The sequence below is a fragment of the Ostrea edulis genome, chromosome 8 (assembly GCF_947568905.1).
Source record: "Ostrea edulis chromosome 8, xbOstEdul1.1, whole genome shotgun sequence".
NCBI classification, from domain to species: domain Eukaryota; kingdom Metazoa; phylum Mollusca; class Bivalvia; order Ostreida; family Ostreidae; genus Ostrea; species Ostrea edulis.
Window position 1 is genome coordinate 45,321,676 of NC_079171.1, and position 20,334 is coordinate 45,342,009.

General features: G+C 35.4%; 1 protein-coding gene across 1 annotated transcript; it reads left to right on the top strand.

Annotated features, from left to right (window-relative positions):
* The first annotated feature begins 6,197 nt into the window (after window positions 1-6,197).
* LOC130049708 (uncharacterized) lies at window positions 6,198-15,479 on the top strand. The gene is made up of 4 exons (XM_056147648.1): window positions 6,198-6,284; window positions 9,093-9,224; window positions 14,171-14,228; window positions 14,326-15,479. The coding sequence occupies exons 1-4, from the start codon at window positions 6,198-6,200 to the stop codon at window positions 15,477-15,479; spliced, it is 1,431 nt and encodes a 476-aa protein (XP_056003623.1).
* The last annotated feature ends 4,855 nt before the right edge of the window (window positions 15,480-20,334 follow it).

Here is a 20,334-nt window from a genome sequence, read left to right on the forward strand (position 1 = left end):
CAGATAATGCAAATAAAAGTATATTTTATCTAAGCTACAGGAAACATTTATTAGTATTTTCAGATCGCATCATGTAAAAATGTACGTTTCAATTTGTGAACAAAATGTAAGAAATGTGTGTAGGGTGTTATTAGAATTTGTACTTGATAATTGTACTTGATAATCGATTTCGATCAACATCCATCATATTTGGTTTTATAGGAGATGTCCTTGATAAAAACAAAAAAGTCAATACCGAACTTTTGATCAAAAGATATTTGACTCAATGTTTTTTTATTTTAAAAAATTCTACAGTGCCTACGTGTGTACTATTTTATATATAATCTACCTATGTGTTCTTTGTTCCTCGTCTTTCAGCTAAAGTCAAACTGAACATGTAATTACCGATGATGTCGATATAGTTGTCGAGTTCGTGAATTCACTTATTTTAAAAGGTCCTAAATAGAGAATTACGGTCTTTCAATTGGCGGCAGAACTTCATCATATATCAGAAACGGTGTAAATAAATTGTGGATTATAAAAACGTCTAGTAAATTTGAAATCTCAAAACTTTTCCCAAATCAACAACATCAAAACTTACTGACTTTTCAACACTTTATATGACCATTCCTCACTATGAATTAAAGACTAGACTTTTTGACATCATAGACAGTTGCTTCTTCAACAAAAATGGAAAACGGAAATATTCATATGTAGTGATCAGTCATCCCAAAAATTACTTTGTTAAGCACCACTCTTATTCTACGCACAAGTATTCTGAAGTTGAAATAAAAAAAATATGCCGGAGTTCTTCCCTGACAATATCTTCGTAGTCTTTGGTGATCAGGTTTTCCAACAGTCTGCTGGAATTCCCATGGACTCGAATTCTGCTCCTTTGTTAGCTGACCTGTGTTTATATTCTTATGAAGCAGAATTTATTGAAAAACTTCGTAAGAAGAAACAAATTTCTTGCCGTGGCCTTCAATTCTACATTTAGATGAAAGGTGAAGATAACGAACAGTTTGGCAAACTAGATTGTTATAACGACCATATAATTTGCGAAATGCTGACTTTAAACGAGACCGTTGAAATCCCTGTACCATCAACTTGGTTGTCAGTAGCCTGCATCGATTTGAAAACTAATCATATGCAGAACAAGCTCTTGCGTATAGAATCACACCTAATGCACTTGGTAATGGAATATTGCTACATAAATATGTGACGTTGACGATGGAGAAGCTGAAGTCATACCGTTTACCATAAAGTTGAGTTATATGTAGTTTGTTGTTAATATCTATTTTCAATTAAATACCTAAATATGAAGCAGAAGTGGGTGACTCGGGTGTCTTTTATTTCGAGTTTACAGGGATATATGGAATCGACATTTACACACCTAGGGATTTTCATGACAAGTAGTTTTCCTCATTATATCCAGTTTTTTCTCATTATATTATAGACAATCGTATATTTTCTCTTTACTCCTTTCATTGAATGTACTCTTACTACATTCATTTTCACTTTCATCTTCATCATCTTGTCATATCCTTGCTCTTAGTAGTATCATTGTCAGTGGTCCATCGTCACTGAGTAATGTAAAAGTATGGATGACATTTATGGCAATATCAAGTGAACGATCAGCTTGTAAATCTTTTTCACGTCTTTTGACTTCTTAAGAACAAAGGAGCAAAATTCAACCAAACTTGATACAATACATCATTGGGTGAAACCGATTTGTCAATATGAATGGTCATGTCCAGTCCCTGTTGATTGGCTACTTCCCTGGCTATGTAGGTCGTCTTGGTGATCCAACAGAAGTGGAGTGCGAGGGGCCTACACAACGAATAAAAGGGGAGACAATTTAATGAGAAACACAAAGAAGCCTACTTGAAGCGGCCTTGAGTGGCATATTATGTTTAGATCTCAGTTTGTTATTCTTCACCTACAGCTGGTGACGTAATGACGTTTGTACAGAGTGAAAAAGTTTCCATTGGAGAATATACAAAAGAGGAAATAATGTTTAAATTTCTATTAAGTTTAATCTCACAACAACAATGGTGATATTTTTTAGTCTTTTGTTAGCATTCATCGATTTTCGGCGAGAGAACAAATCTTGACGGAACGTAAACAAAGTGTTATGATAATATACACTTAAAGAAAGTGTAATGATAATATACACGTGTGTAGAAACAGCTATCATTTTTAAAAGTTCCAAATTTATTCAAGTCCGAATAACAACATGATTTCACAAAGACGTGTTTCTGCATTTAACAAAGATCAAAATAAAGAGGTTCACAAACAAAGAGTTAACAAACTTAATTTCACATAGAATTATGATAGAATGCCTCATTCAAACTCGCACACGTCTCAACTTTGACAGAGCCACCTATTTGGATATAAATTGACCAATGAAATAAATTACTAAAAGCTGGAAAATTTCAGGGGAAAGTTTTATAACATTAATTTGCCAATGAGTGAGAGAAAAACGTAACCAAATCAAAGAAAATACAATCCTAAGATCTTATCTTAAATTTTATAGATTGCAAAAACCAATTACCACTATGCATAGTGAAACAGGAAAGACGTCTCAAAGTTGATAATTGCGAACACGTGTGAAAATGCGCTCCCTCGAGATCAAACACATGAAGTAGAACAATGTTCAATTATAGATGAACATACTTAATCCAAAAAAACAAAGAACATTCACAATTATAAAATCACACAGTAATGATTTATCATATTTAAACCCCATATTAAACACATGTACATGACAAAAACCACTCGGAAGTATTAGACATTCAGATCAAGAGCTAATTTAATTTATCCTACAAGATAACCTTGTCCGAAGTAACTACCTTGACTGTTAAAGCCTTCAATAGATATGCACGGTGTGGAAATTTATACGAACACAATTTGACAAATATTTCAAATATCTAATATATATGTTAAACTATGTAGCATCTACATATATAAAGTTGCAATTGATCCATAATATTCAAATTATGAATGTATGACAGAGAGAGACTTATATTTGTTGCAGAAGGATACATTTCAGCACTGATGTAGTCAAATACACCCAAAGTCAGCAATCGTGCCAATACAGAGTTTGCTAACTTAATTCATCCTACATGATAACTCTATACGAAGTAACCAGCTTGACTGTTAATTAAAGCCTGTAATAGATATGCAAGATGGTGAAATTTATACAAAAAATGGACACAATTTGACAAATATTTCAAATACCTGATATATATGGTAAACTGTGTATACTTGTAGGAGCTATGAGATTGATAACTGTTTCTTTATATTCACCTTTCATTAGGTTAATTGCTCTCTGAATGTTTTATATAAATTTCTAGGTACATTTTTCTTTTTGATTAGGCTTTCTCCGTTTACCTGATTAAATGTAGCTGAAGAGAGATTAATTACTATGTAAAAGAGTTGAAAAGGTTATTTTAACTATATAGAAAAACATTGAGCATTCTGCGTTAAAAACATATTATTGACTTCTTCAGATATTTGGCTAAATGACACCAATCACGTGTCACAAGCTTATACTTTTTAAACCAATAACAGCTAAGTTTAGAATAAATCTAACCAATCAGGGTTCATAATATGTACTTCGGCATATAAATAAGACAGATATTTCATGCTGCAGTACTTCGTCTTTACCACACAGGGTCACCATGTGGTGTTTAAAGGTAAGTCAATTCTTTACAATGACTATGATTAACTAGGACATTGCTCCAATGTCACTGTTATTTAAGTCTATTTGTTATTTTTCAAGTTTTTTTCTCCACGTACATGGAGAATTCCCAAACCTTCTAGTTGTACACCTTTTCCCCCTCGTCAACTGCAGTCATTTATTATAGGATTAAACATTCTTTTTGAAGAATTTATCGATGTGTAAACTCCGGACATTTTACTCACAAACTGAATAAAAGTGCGGATTTATTGATGTGTAAACTCTTGTTCAGCTTTATTTTTGTCCAATCAAAACACTTGTAATAAATAGCATTGGAATTATTCAATTTTAAGGCATTTTTACACTGAAATGAATGTGGATATCTTCTTGTAGAAATACCCTTTTTATCATAATCTAAATGAAGTATATAATTAATTTGTGATAGATATGAAATCGATGTTGTGATTTCAGAGGAAGAGCCACTGAAATGATTTGATTACACTTGAAATGAGATGATCTTTTGAAATTTCAGAAATATCACTGCTCTTACAATACAGTTTATTGTTTATTAATGGAACTAATTATTGCTCCCTAATGTAATTAACGATATGTAAGAAATCACACGCTTTGAACTAAAAGATTACACAGTAAATTAAACTACCTACATGTAATAAAACTATTTAAATATAGTTGTTGATTTGCTTACAGGCATCATAACAATTTGTTTTATACATGGGGTTTCAACAGTCGCGTTTAAAGTCAGCATTACGCAAATTCTATGGTCGTTACAATGATCTAGTTTGTCAACACAACCTATCATTGGGTCAAATGCTGTTTGACGTGTTTCATACCGGTTATTAGGCCGGTCTTGGCACAAAGACGTTGACTTCGGATTACTCCGTTCACCTGGTCAAGACATATCTCACGGCCGGTGTGACCGGTGTGACCGGTCGACAGGGGATGCTTACTCCCCTAGGCACCTGATCCCACCTCTGGTGTGTCCAGGGTTCCGTATTTGCCTATTCCTTAGAGGATTTATGGGATTTATCACTGTTCGTTATCTTTGGCTTTCACTTGCTTAAAGTACAGTCATTGATGGAACTGCAAATATATGTTGTTAGCAGTACATTTGATCTCGGCTGCATTTACTAGTATCTCCCGATAACTTCATGTTAAAATGTAAATTTCGATTTGTGAACGAATGGTAGAGTATGTATATAGAGTGTTATTAGAACTTGTGAACGAATGGTAGGGTATGTATATAAAGTGTCATTAGAACTTGTGAACGAATGGTAGGGTATGTATATAGAGTGTTATCAGAACTTGCACTTGATAACGGATTTAGATTAACATTCATCTAACTTAATTTTACAAATCACTTTTAATTAAACTGTCGATGTAGTTTTTTGCCAGACATTAAACTTCTGACCTTGTTCATTAACGAAATGAAACATAATGTTACGTATTATTATCCCCAGACTCCGCAATACGAGATTAAACCGCAGTTAGTGCTACGTACCGCAGTGATTCGGTTATTATAGCGTTCTTCTCGTGACAGGCATGTTGTAGTCTCCAGTCCTGCTCGTACCTTAGCCACGTCAAAAGTAGGAAGTAACCCCCCTCGCCAAACGCCCGCCAACAGTCGCCGGTCTTTGTAATTAAGAGTTGCCGGCCTTTGTAATTAAGACTCGCGGGTCTTTGTAATTAAGAGTCGCCGGTCTTTGTAATTAAGAATCACGGGTCTTTGTAATTAAGAGTCGCGGGTCTTTGTAACTGAGGAAGTAACATTGCGTGTCTAGGTTCCTCACACCCACAGTTCTGAGCGTCATATCCATGTATAAACCTAAAGCTGTGACGTCTCAATATGAATGAAAAATTTCCAAAGTGAAGGAAAATAAGAAACGGAGGAAAATACAGTACCTTGCTATTGATTAAAATACATCTAAAAATAGATCTGATTCCACTGTTAATACTCCACCAGCAAACATAAAGCACTTTAAACAGTGTGTACATGTACATTCTCATTCCTAACCAGAGTGCGGAGTTTGTTAAAGTGTTTTGTTTGTCATGTTATTCACCTATCTTCACGAATAAAAACACGTCGTCAAATAATATTCCTTCACTAGATTTGGTTAACAGTGATCGTGGTGTTTGTGACCTTCACTTATATTGATACCAGCAAGAAACTGGACTTGAACAGACGTGACAAAGTGAGAGGTAAGGAGGAGTGGGTTGTCACGTGACACGGCTAGAGGTAAGGAGGGGTGGGGTGTCACGTGACAAGGCTAGAGGTAATTAGGGGATAGGGTGTCACGTGACAGGCTAGAGGTAAGGAGGGGTGGGGTGTCATGTGACACGGCTGGAGGTAAGGAGAGGGTGGGGTGTCGGCCTCTTCCCATTTGATATTCATTCTGCAAATTTAACATGTTCATCTTATTAGCCTAATGAAAATTTTGTACTGTTATTTGTATAAATGTGATAATAATTTCAGTTCTTATACCGAAACAAGCAAGCAAAAACAGGAGATTCTGCAAGAATGGCGGAACCCTCATGTGTCCTGGGAGATCCAGAAGGTCCTGGAAATGTATTTGTACGGACGATTGGTCTGGCAGGCGTTGCAACGGTATGTTTCGTGCCCCCCTTTTAAATACAATTTAGCTCATCTGCCGCCCATTACGAACTTGATATTTTTTCTTTTCTATTTCATCGCAGACGCAATGTTATCAGGAGCTGCTCATTAGTCTAAGAGTTTTAATAATTCGTTAAGTGACACGAGTTTGAGGCTTGTTGTTGACACAATAAGCACTAAATGCCTGAAAAGTTGAAAACAAGTAGGTATATCAGAGTAAATTAGAAATAAAAGCCATACATAATCATCACAATATCCTGTAGGTAGTACACAGTCCGCAATATGTGCTTCACTTATAATTTATTAGATGTCCTATAAACATTCCCTCAACAATATACTGCACTTCTTCTGTCAACTACACTTAATTAGAACTCAAGTGATAATATTCTCAACTACACTTAAATAGAACTCAAGTGATAATATTCTCAACTACACTTAAATAGAACTCAAGTGATAATATTCTCATCTACACTTAAATAGAACTCAAGTGATAATATTCTCAACTACACTTAAATAGAACTCAAGTGATAATATTCTCAACTACACTTAAATAGAACTCAAGTGATAATATTCTCAACTACACTTAAATAGAACTCAAGTGATAATATTCTCAACTACACTTAAATAGAACTCAAGTGATAATATTCTCAACTACACTTAAATAGAACTCAAGTGATAATATTCTCGACTACACTTAAATATAACTCAAGTGATAATATTCTTGACTACATTTAAATAAAACTCAAGTGATAATATTCTCAACTACACTTAAATATAACTCAAGCGATAATATTCTCAACTACACTTAAATAGAACTCAAGTGATAGTATTCTCAACTACACTTAAATAGAACTCAAGTGATAATATTCTTAACTACACTTAAATAGAACTCAAGTGATAATATTCTCAACTACACTTAGATAGAACTCAAGTGATAATATTCTGAACTATACTTAAATAAAACTCAAGTGATAATATTCTCAACTACTTTTAATTAGAACTCAAGTGATGATATTTTCAACTACGTTTAATTAGAAGTCAAGTGATAATATTCTCAACTACACTTAAATAGAACTCAAGTGATAATATTCTCAACTACACTTAAATAGAACTCAAGCGATAATATTCTCAACTACACTTAAATAGAACTCAAGTGATAGTATTCTCAACTACACTTAAATAGAACTCAAGTGATAATATTCTTAACTACACTTAAATAGAACTCAAGTGATAATATTCTCAACTACACTTAGATAGAACTCAAGTGATAATATTCTGAACTATACTTAAATAAAACTCAAGTGATAATATTCTCAACTACTTTTAATTAGAACTCAAGTGATGATATTTTCAACTACGTTTAATTAGAAGTCAAGTGATAATATTCTCAACTACACTTAAATAGAACTCAAGTGATAATATTCTCAACTACACTTAAATAGAACTCAAGTGATAATATTCTCAACTGCACTTAAATAGAACTTAAGTGATAATATTCTCAACTACACCTAAATAGAACTCAAGTGATAATATTCCCAACTACACTTAAATAAAACTCAAGTGATAATATTCTCAACTACACTTAAATAGAACTTAAGTGATAATATTCTCAACTACACCTAAATAGAACTCAAGTGATAATATTCCCAACTACACTTAAATAAAACTCAAGTGATAATATTCTCAACTACACTTAAATAGAACTCAAGTGATAATATTCCCAACTACACTTAAATAAAACTCAAGTGATAATATTCTCAACTACACTTAAATAGAAGTCAAGTGATAATATTCTCAACTACACTTAAATAGAACTCAAGTGATCATATTCTTTACTACGTTCATCAATTCAGGATTAACAACATTAACGATTGATTGATTGTATTTTGTTTAACGTCCCTCTCGAGAATTTTTCACTCATGGAGACGTTACCAATACCTGTGAAGGGCTTAAAATTTAGGCCTATGCTCGAGGCTTACGACAATTGAGCAATGCGAATTCTTTAGCGTGCCTTACCTAGCTTGACACGAGATATCAATTTTTAAGGTCACCTCCGAGGGCCCGTGACATTCACACCTGATGTTGAGCGTTTGGTGATGGAACTTTCACTGCCTGTTGAACGACTTGAATCAGTCGCGGCCGGGATTCAAACCCCGACCTTCATACGGGGCGAACACTCTAACCTATAGACTACCGCAGCGATCAAACAACATTAACGATTGATTGATTGAATTTTGTTTAACGTCCTTCTCGAGAATATTTCACTTATATGGAGACGTTAATGTTTAAACATAAACACTGTATGCCAAGTTTCCCCATGCCCCGGAGTCAGAACCTCTACAACAGGGATCATGAAATTCATAATTTTGTTAGGTGCCTTCCAGCATTTAGTTTTTCTTGCAGCTGTGCGGTTGTGAACAAGACTGAACGTTTGCCAGGTTTTGACAGTTTTTATCCCATCCCTAAAGTCACGGGTGGCGCAGAACTGAAATCTACAATTTACAAGGATGCTTCATGCTAAATTTGAAAAGAATCGGATTGATAGTTATGAAGAAAGAGTTAAACATGGACACAGACCAATAGCAATAGGTCACTTGAGTGACTCACGTGACCTAATGATATAAATGCGCATCATTGTGTTTGCAGTGAACAGACATTAAATGTGCCACCAGCTACCTAGGTTTTCGATTCACAGCCTCTTCACATTTAATCTTCATTCTGCAAATTTAACATATCCATCTTATTAGCTTATAAAAAATGTGCACTGTTATGAGTATAAAATAAATGTGATCATAATTTCAGTTCCTGTTCCGAAACAAGCATGCAATAAGAGGAAATTTTGCAAGAACGGAGGGACTCTGGAGTGTTCTGGAAACTCCAGACGATCCTGTAAATGTATCTGTACGGAGTGTTGGTCTGGCAGGCGTTGTGATGGTAAGTGCATATAGTAACTAGTCAGCATTCGTTGAAACTTGTATATGCCGTATTTTGATATTAGATGTTGAAAACTAGACAAAAATTACACGCAATAGTAGTTTCTGACAAACTCTGCAAATCAAAAAATAGTATTAACGAACTGTTGGTCTATTTTGAAATTAGGAAGTTTTTGGAGTGGAGAGTTTCTAATATGGCGGTTAAAGCTTGAAATTTACAACAGATAAAATTAATTGGCTTCCAAAAAGACTTCCGGACGATGATGGAAGAAGAGTGACAGATCGAATATACTAAATATATGGTGTTCACGTACACCCTCTCCATCCATGAACATCATGGAGAACATTTCTTTCACAGCCCGCAGTGGATCTTTGTTAGGACAGTTATAATTGTAACCCAATCAACAAAAATGCATTTGACATTAGCAATATAGCTCTCAAAGGAAAGCCTATATCTATATATACATGTAGAAGCTAGCGTATATGTTGATACTGCTCCATATCCCGGGTATTACTTTTCAATCTTACAATATTCACGAGTCACTAATAAGATTTTATAACACGCACCCAGTGTTAAAGCATTACAAGCTGTAACTGACATTTTTCAACTATCCAAGTATGCACCAATTAACACTTATCGGTATAACCAATGTCATCTCCAAGATGGTAAAGAAAAATTCTACCAAATAAACAAGGGATATTGTTTGAGAGCATACCCACAACGAGCGTCGTTTACACGGACATTGGAACGATGATTGTCGAACATAGTCGTAATAATTACGCACCTGTTACACTCAAATGAAAGTTTGACGATGGATTCGCTATAAGATTGGCATATCAAATTGTTTACAAATCTGACACTTGCTCAGCTCCTCTCTTCCGCATTTATCCGAACCGGTGATCTCCGATGCACATCGGAGATTACGAACAGGAATTACTGACAGGATGACAATAATTAATGAATCGACATTTCCTGCTGATTTGACGGGTTTATTACTTCAAATCCACTCCGATTCAACGAGATTATATGTATCCAATCACAGATATGTTATTCTAATTGTGTGTACTTCTATTTGGTAATTTATTATTCTAATTGTGTGTACTTCTATTTGGTAATTTACTTACCGTCAGTTACACACTTTAAAGTTGTATGCTCCGAATTTCAAATTTTTTTTCCACCTCGTAAAAACGCTGTTAAAACATCGCATATACGTATTTATGAGACTGTACAACTTGTCATACATGGTTTCACCTGAAACTAGAATTATTTGATTTTATAAAACCCGTGTTTACAAACAACTGTCCCTCGTCTATTTCCAATGCACGAAAGTGTCTAGTTCAGATTTTAACGGGTAAAATCGCCGGTAGCTTATCTATTTATATTTAATGAGTTATCTTTTTCCAGGTTGGTTGGGATGTGTGTGTGTTTGTGTGTGTGAAAATGCCGAAAGAGCGAAATAGTCCTAAGCAATAAATCGTCTTAACTTTATGGGTGGGGTTCCAAGACGATCAAAAAGCCAGTAACCCACCAACTCCCAATAAATACTGTACTTGTCCCAGCAAACTCATATTATGAATAAGCCGACGGCTTCGGGTAAAATCCGTTCTTGGGTCAAATAAAGCAGTTATTTTCATCGGACCCAGTCAATAACTATATTATTATACAGTTTAATAGGGGAATGGACACGACTTGAGCCAAAAAAAATTAGTTTTCTATATCTATTGTTTACAATGCTTAACTAAAGCATTTCTAAAATCTAAAATAAAAAAAAAATGGTCATCCGAAATTTGAGGATCAGTTGTTGAGTTACAATTGGGATACAGTACTCGGAATTCCTTCGTATGTAAAAAAGACTCATGTCATGTAGGGATCGCTTAATAGAAAATAGCATGTTTAAAACAAACCGAGATGTGAAAAACACTAGAAACTGTATAATTGTGTTCAGAATCAACTTATTAATTGAAAAAAAGGAATCTGCTTTAAACAAAACTTTTACTAGTATATTTAACCTACGTAAACAGCATGGTATAAGCCTTGTTTACATAACAAAGAATTGTGTGCGCTTTATCTACCATTATCCTGACAACTGACTTTCACAAGTTTTGCTGACCATCAGAAATACCTTACTTAAAGACCGGCAATTGGGTATAAAAGCAGCCAATCGGTGAAAATGGTGGAATATATGAATTTTCTGGTCACATTCAGATTGCAGCACTTATTTTGCAAAAATAAAGATTAAGCTGTTGTACTGAAATTTTAAAATAGGTATGCTTGTTCCCCTCATAACTGTGCATATATTGGCCATATCTATTTTAGATATAAATTCTCATGAAGTTTTAATTTTGGCCTAAAAAATCTGAAGCAGGGCTAAATTTGTATTTCAAACTAGAGATTGGCAGTTTGTGGGTGTGATTATCTTTTGTTATTGTTTACACCGGATGTTGACTCACATATTGCAGGAGCATGCTTGTCTAGTTCTAGATAAGAGGGATTGCACCAAAGGCAACATGTAATCAAATCACTGTATAACGTGGAAAAAAAGTACTTACTCATATATCATTGGTAAATCCAAATTTTATTTTTTAATTATATATAATCACATTCCATTAAAAAAATTGGTTAACTTTATGAAAATAACTCATTAGGACTGTTCAGTCTGATCACTGTTTCAGAGTTTTGCAGGATTACTGGTACCTTTTCTCGAATAATGTCAAGCATGATGTTTGTCTGATTAAGCAACGATCTCCTAGGCCAGTTGTGTAACTCCCATTAATTGTCTCTCACCAATGATGACAAATGTCCAATTGATCAACCATCACTCTAAAATTACTCTCAATCTGGACTCTTACATGTGAACATTACAATGCCAAAAGAGACAATCACAGATAGTAGGTCTCCAAATATCATAATGGACAAAATGTTTCTTAATAACCCTTCAATGCACATGTCCTCCATTGCACAGCTACAATTTCCCCCCAAATTCTTCTCATAATTGAAAGGTACCAAGAGGAAAATTATAAGTATTAGTATATCATATATACCAATATTTGTGTATATTATAAAAGAAAACTACATGTTTTAAAAGATATGGATAAAACAATGATGAATTCATTTTGTAGTTCCTAGGGTGAAGTTTTGTTAAAGTAAAAACATAGCCTTTCAGTGCCTCACAGATCGAGCAGAGTGGTAGAAAAATGCGGGAAAACTTTAGTTTATTTTGATAAATCATACCAGTCTCCCTGTTCAAAATATCGTCTGCTACAGAGCACGTGTAGAGTCAAGCATCAGATTGCTGCTTATTCTGATAACAATGCTACGCCCTGCCCTCTTGCCATATATGCTTAATTGCTGTAGGGGTGTAAAATTTTCTAGGTTACTCCCGGCCTTTAAGCATTCCAAAGATTAGAAATGGAAAAATGATTTTTGAAAATGTTCAGCTGAAATCGTGTTTATGCCCCTTTAAGGTGGAATACTACACCAGAAATTTGATATGAATGAGAAATGGAGAATGTGTATAGCAATATATTGAAATTGAAAACTTTCAGATTCGTTTTATTTAGTAAAAAAAATGCAGTTTTAGTAGAAAACAATCTGAAACAAATTAAACCCCCTGCTGGACTCGAACCCGCAATCTACAGTGCAAAAGTCGAGGTGCTAACCTACTGAACTACTCAGCTAGGCGATGATTTGTTAAATGAATTGCCGATATTAATATTTTCATCCATGTTTTAAAAGGAAGTCCGTCATTATGACGATGTAGAGAACCTCCTTAAATTCATTACAACCTGTCATGATAAATAATGGATCTACTGAAAGGGCGCAAAGTTTTAGTTGGAATATGAAGGGGGACATATTCAACAATTTTCTCCAAAACCACTTCAATGCAGTTGGCCTTTTAAGCATAGACGTATTTTGGATTTCAATTTAGAGGGGCCTGTAAAACACCTGCGAGAGAAGGATCTGTTGATCACCTTTAGTTCTCCAGTTCGCTCCTCCAGTTCGCCCTTGCATGGGCCAAGCCCCCCCCCTCCCTGGAACTCTATATTCCAATAATGAAATCTGGTGCAAAACTAATATAATTTGCAAACGCACAATCTAATTTGGAAATAAATTTAATGTTTCCAATTTTAAATGAAATTCTCCATCGTCAACTTCCCACATTTATGTAACAATATTCCATTATCACCTGCATATGGTGTTTATATATCTCAACTGATTCGATATGCAAGAGCTTGTTCTGGGTATAGTCAGTTTTTAAATCGAGGTAAGCTACTGACAAACAAGTTGATGGTACAGGGGTTTCAACAGTCTCGATTGAAGTCAGCACTTCGCAAATTCTATGGTCGTTATAACGATCTAGTTCGTCAATACAACCTCGCATTGGGTCAAATGCTGTCTGACGTGTTTCATACCGATTGTTAAGCCGTTCTTGGCACACTGATTTTGACTGCGGATAACTCCGTTTACCTGATCAGTATATGGGGCTCACGGCGGGTGTGACCGGTCAACAGGGGATACTTACTCCTCCTAGGCACCTGATCCCACCTCTGGTGTGTCCAGAGGTCCGTGTCTGCCCAACTATCTATTTTGTATTGCTTGTAGGAGTTATGAGATTGATCACTGTTCGTTATCTTCACCTTGCATGTTACAATTTTCGTTTGTTTCTTTGGAAATAGCTTTAAAGTTTTAGCGGCCGATTTGATCCTTTGCATCAAAACTATCTTGTTTATACTGGCATCTTAAATAAATATTCAGATTAGGTGAGCTAATAAAAGGGTATACATGTATTGAAATTGAAAAAATAAATTGAATAAAAAACCACACGTAATGAATTGTGAGAAAGTATCAATGGAGATCATTAGAAATTTATAAACGCTGTTAAATGACCGGTCTTCCATGTCATCAACTTCTAAAACAGACAATTTCGAATGGTTATTTGAATTTAGTGGGCGGTGCTGGTGGATCTGGTTAAGTTGAACTGGCTGGATTCTAATCTTCTAAAACGTAAGAAAAATGAATTGACAGAAACCCGCATTTCACTTTTAGTAATGCAGACTGTACTGCAAATTGGAAATTTATGTGCATATAATTCGCATTTCAGAACGTGCTGGCAACAGGATTGAGTACCAGGACTTCGTATCGTATATAGAGATCGATCCTGAAATGCAGAAGTATCCCCAAAACATTTTTATGACGACAGATACACCAACAAATGTAAAAATTACTACATCGAAAACACCTGAAGACCAAATCACGTGCTTCAACTCCTCGATAACAATACGGTATCCAGACTTTGGAACCAATGTCTCGTCAGAATTGAAGGCTATCCGTATTCGCTCGACAGAAAACATAACAGTTGCTGTAAGCGCTCATCATGATATCACTACCCTTATCCCCACAGAAAAATTGTCCACGTCATATATAGTCTCACCGCCATCTCCGGATCGTAGATTTCAAACATTTGATGCGATGACAATAACAGCGCTTCAGGACAATACCAGTATTGTATTGTCTGAATTGGGGCTTAGTGTGATCACGAATTACACTCTCGATGCCTTGGAAACTCGTATACATCGCAATGCAGATGTGCTAGCTTATAATATACAGTCCTCTAAGCCAGTGGCCGTTTTTTGTGGGATGTACTGTATGTCAGATGTAAACTGCAGTAATATGATAGAACAGATACCACCATCCAATCAACTGGATACCATCTACATTGTTCCACCTAATATTGATATGCTCAGAACCTCTGCAACAATCATCACTGAGAAGAACACATTTATAACGATAAGGGGTATCACTATCCCTTTCGGTCCTGGTAGACGTACCCGTCTTTCTATAACCGACAATGTGTTAGTTCTGCGAAGTGTAGATCCCATTTTAGTGACAAGTCAAGCCTTTCATAAGGATGCCTCTGTCGGCAGCCCGTATTTGACGGTTGTTCCTGGGGTGAACCAGTACCTACCTTGGTATAAAGTCGTAGTACCAAGTGGATGGAACACAAACTATATTGCTGTTATGATGAGGAAAAGTGCGGTTAGTGGTCTGCGAGCAAATAAGCAATCGATTAAAGCCAACACAATTCGATTTGAGAAGAATATAGCTATTGAAGACCTGGAATACTCGGTCATTATTGCAGAAGTAGCAGAAGGCGAGCTGACCTTAGACACCATAGACAACACTCCCTTTGGTTTAATGGTGTATGGAAATCGACTGGGAGCTGGATATGGTTTTGCGGGCAATGTTCTTCGTTAAGGAACGTCTCGGATAATAGTTTGAACATCATGTATTTCTAAATTACACAAGTCATATATCTAAACCATTATATATAAATGCAGACAAATTGTTACGTGTCGTCTATCTTTCTAGAAGTGAGGTTTGTTAGGTGTTGCTCTTATCTACAACCACTGGCAGCGATACCCTTATAGGTCTTGACCACCGGTAGTGATACCCTTATAGGTCCTGACCACCGGTAGTGGTACCCTTATAGGCCCTGACCACCGGTAGTGGTATCCTTATAGGCCCTGACCACCGGTAGTGGTGTCCTTATAGGTTCTGATCACCGGTAGTGGTATCCTTATAGCCCCTGATCACCGGCAGTGGTAGCCTTATGGACCCTGATCACCGGTAGTGGTACCATTATAGGCCCTGGTCACTGGTAGTGGTACCATTATAGGCCCTGGTCACTGGTAGTGGTACGGTTATAAGCCCTGATCACCGGTAGTGGTACGGTTATAAGCCCTGATCACCGGTAGCGATACCCTTATAGGCCCTGATCGCCGGTAGCCATACCCTTATGGGCCCTGAACACCGGTAACAGTACCTTATCGACCCTCAATTTGTAACATGGAAGTCCCAGTTCGATTCTTAAACATCATAATTTGTGGTGCTTTTAGTGACGTCTCTAAACGAGTGACAAGTTTTCGATGTTAACGTAAACCAATATACAACCAAGTAAAACACTTTCCTGACTAACACCATGTCAACTTCTTTACTCCTCTAATTAAGGCTTACAAAGGTATGGAAACTTCCTGTACGATATTTAAAAAAAAATCAGTAGTACATTTTCATTTAACATCAAACAATATGGGACATTAAACAATTCAAAATATGAGACAAAAATTCAATCATTGAATTGTTACCAAAAAAAAAAAAAAGGAGACGTCCTTGTGAAGCACCGATTCCCCCATATGGCAGGAACGTTGATTAAGGCAAAGGTTAAGTTTTTCCAAAGTAGATAAAAAACCTCTAGTTCAAGAAGAACTTTGGTACCCATAAAAAGGTTTGTTTGTGTATTGTTTAACACCCCTCTCAATAATGTTTCACTCATATGGAGACGTCCCTATAAAAAGGGTCTTGTTTTATGTGGAATATGGAAGTTTTTTGTAGCGATCTTATTTACCAATATAGCTCGTCATTGGGTCAAATACTGTGTGATGTGTTTGATTACAATTATGATTACTTATGTAATACAATAATTGAATAAAACTAAAAAAGAAGAAGCTGCCTCAAAAGGATGTATGGTTTAGAATTACTTTTTAATTAATAACATTACCACGGAAAAACGACACGTGATCTTAATTCATCACGTTTCACATGTGTCATGAAAAAGTAACGATAGCGAAGAGTGATCAATTTCATAACTCCTGTAAGTAATACGAAATAGACAGTTGGGCAAATACGGACCGTGGACATACCAGAGGTGGGATCAGGACGCCGTTTCATCGAATGTCTTAACTAATTGCGTAAGCTTAGTTTGGCATACCTTTCTGACTAGACTTGATATTTTACGAAAATCGTTTCATTGAATGAACTTTAAAATTTACGTAAGTTTTCTACTAAATGTAACCAATAGAAAGGCTACATCAGGTCGAACCCTAACGCAAGTATCTACGTAAGCAGAAAGCATGGCCGATTGTTTATATACAAGTTATGCGTCGTGATCGAATTTTTCGAGACAGGACGTTTTTAACGTCCACAACGATAAATATGTAAGGGTTACTTCCCTTCGAAAACTAGTAAATTTTATGTCTTATCTATACTGTATTGTTATTAACCAAAAGTATCTACGTGTACATGAGTGATAAATGTACAGTGCTATTCCCAAATCCCTTTGTAAGATATTCCACTGTAATGGGAATATTCAATTCACTTTGTTGTAATATGTATTTAAAAACCATTTCAAAACTTCCGCTCTGACTAACTTGGGACAAATGATTAGCGAGCCCGATTCGATCTCTGTCGTATGGTGGGTCGATTTACGGGAGCGTAATGTATATTTCATGAACATTTATTTTTGCATCTACTGCTTTCCATTGTATATCTTAAATTTTGAAAAAAAAATCCCATCTTATTAGATACAATATATTACATGATATGACGGATTTTTTTCCCGAGATTTATAAAAATATGAATGGCCTAGTAAAGTTTTTTCTAATAAAAAGATTAGGTCTTCGTAACTGTTCGATACTTGACGAATTTCGGTGATAAGTGATATTCACGATGTATCAAAGTCGTCGGTGTGTAGAGTAATCCATACAGGCATACGGTATCTTTCATCTTTATCAAATAAAGAAAAAAACATATACATGTATATCAGGTGCGAGGCGGAGTGAATGGGAGGGGGTTCACCTTGCGTTGTACTTAAACGTTTTTAACAATGCCAATGTTTTTTCTTATTTTGTACTGTAAATGAATGAGAGGAAGTTATAAAGAAATGTATTTAGCGATGTCTGATCATGAGCATTATTAGTAGAAGCCTACCCCCACCCCTTCCCCTTACACACATACACGATGTTTTTGGGAAAATGTTTTGAGGCACTCATACTAGAAGACTTTAACATGCTCCCTGTTGAAGAAAATGAAACTTTAGAGAGAACAAATTGAGACAATCACTGCAAAATAATTCAACACCACCCCGCCTCCGAATTAGGCTTTTGCAAATAGGACAAACACTTTTTTGCGTTATAAGATTATTTGAAAAACAAACATCTAATTTATGTTTGGCTGCACCCCTCCCCTCTTCACTTTGAGAAATGATGGTACGTACCTGTATACAATCCCAAATTATAAAATATGCACACGTATTCAATTTTTCACACACACTTACATATTTAGGTGTACATTAATTATCCATTTAAAGTATAAATATATAGTTAATATATACACAATGTAGATGTATCGTGTCGACCTACATGCACTTTAATATGAATACATTTGACTGATTGATTGATTGATTGTATCTTGTTTAACGTCTCACTCTCGAATTTTTCACTCATATGGAGAGATGAACAATATATAGATGAAATATATTTTGTTTATAGAGTGATATATTTGATTTAGTTTGCAGTTCTCAAACATTATGGAATAGGATAATTTGACTGCCTCTCGGTCTCCTCCCAATTCCACTTGTGTATTTTCTTTGCGTCCTTGTCACTCATTGTTTTGACGACAAGTGAAAACGTACACGAAAGTATGATGTACGCATGCTCAGGACGAGGCAACTAAGCATAGCTGAAAATTTTGTCGAGTAATAACGTATGCATGTATATATGTCGTTTCGTGAAACGCGGTTTGCGCTAAACTAAGATTATGCGTAACTAGGTTTACGTAGTCGGCGTCAGATTAAGTTCAAAATTTACTCTTATTGATGAAAATGCGTTCAGATTCCTAGAAGTAAGCATCCCATCTACCGGTCAAACACGCCATGAGCCCTATATCTCGATCAGGTAAAAAGAGCAACCCATAGTCAAAATCAGTGTACCAAGAACGGCCTAACAATTAAGGTGGGCCGATCCTCATGTGACTTATCAATATTAATGGTTAAAAGTGCAAAATCTGTATTAATTTCCATTTAATTTAGTTAAATTTAATCAATAACCAAATAAAAAAGTGTATGTTGCCACATTTTTAAAGATGTCAGACATTAAAAAAAAAACCCGGCAGTATATATTAACATCAGAAATTTATACAGAATAATTAAAATAAATAAAAACTTGTTGGAATGTCAACAGTTTAAAAAAAGCTAATTCATAAATATGAATAAATTAATTGTGAATATTAGGGAAATCATGTATAATAGACATACAGTAGAAGAAATACCAGCATTAGAGTTATTGCCCTTGACAACATTTTTTTTGATTACAAAGAAGTAATCATTTATGGAAAATATAAACTTTTTGAAAATCCATACTTTACCATTTTTTTTAATGTGATAAAGTGAATAAAATTCCTCTGAATGATATATTTCTATCATGTGCAAAGTTCAATTTGATAAAGATTTTTTACACAAACCTATGACATCACATGAGGATCGATTAACCTTCAGGGGATAAAACACGTCAGACAACCCAAGGAGAGATTGTATTGTCAAACTAGATCGTTAGATGTATAACGACCGTAGAATGTAAGTTTGTACAGAGTCAAAAAGTGATCATACACAGAACAAGCTCTTGTCTACCGAATCAGTTGAGGGACATAAACACCACATACAGGTGATATTGATGTATTGCTACACAAGATGCCAACATCGCTCACCTGAGACTTTGGCTCTGCTTTTGTGATTTTTAAAAAATATTTTTTTTACTATTCTTTATTCCCATGAAAGTTCCCAACACTGATTTAAAATACTTCATAAAACTTTATGTTAATTCTCTTTGGCAAATACATTGGGATTTCTGTGACACGAGAAAACTTTATTGATCAGGATATAGGGCTCACGGCGGGTGTGACCGGTCGACAGGGGATGCTTACTCCTCCTGGGCACCTGATCCCACCTCTTGAGTCTCCGTGTTTGCCCAGCTATATATTTTGTATTGCTTATAGGAGTTATGAGATTGATCAATGTTCGTTATATTCGCCTTTCAATATATTCAAACAAACCGTATAACGTCGTAATGAAACGCCAGGATGAAGTAAATATTTCCCAGAATACGCATCGGACATTCAAAATTGACACATTCTTACCAATTTAACGTAGAATTTCAGCCTGGATGCATATCTTGTGACTGACCATTAACTATAAATGACATTCTTTTTGATAATGTGAAATCAATGCAAGAACGTTTTAGAAACATTTACAACAAAATCATTCTACAAAATTTACACGAAA

What these genes read in the sequence shown, in the direction of transcription:
- LOC130049708 (XM_056147648.1), top strand. Translation starts at nt 6,198, where the DNA reads ATGGCGGAACCCTCATGTGTCCTGGGAGATCCAGAAGGTCCTGGAAAT. An exon ending in GTCTGGCAGGCGTTGCAACG is followed by an intron (nt 6,285 to 9,092) that starts GTATGTTTCGTG and finishes TCATAATTTCAG; the next exon opens with TTCCTGTTCCGAAACAAGCA. An exon ending in GTCTGGCAGGCGTTGTGATG is followed by an intron (nt 9,225 to 14,170) that starts GTAAGTGCATAT and finishes ATTTGAATTTAG; the next exon opens with TGGGCGGTGCTGGTGGATCT.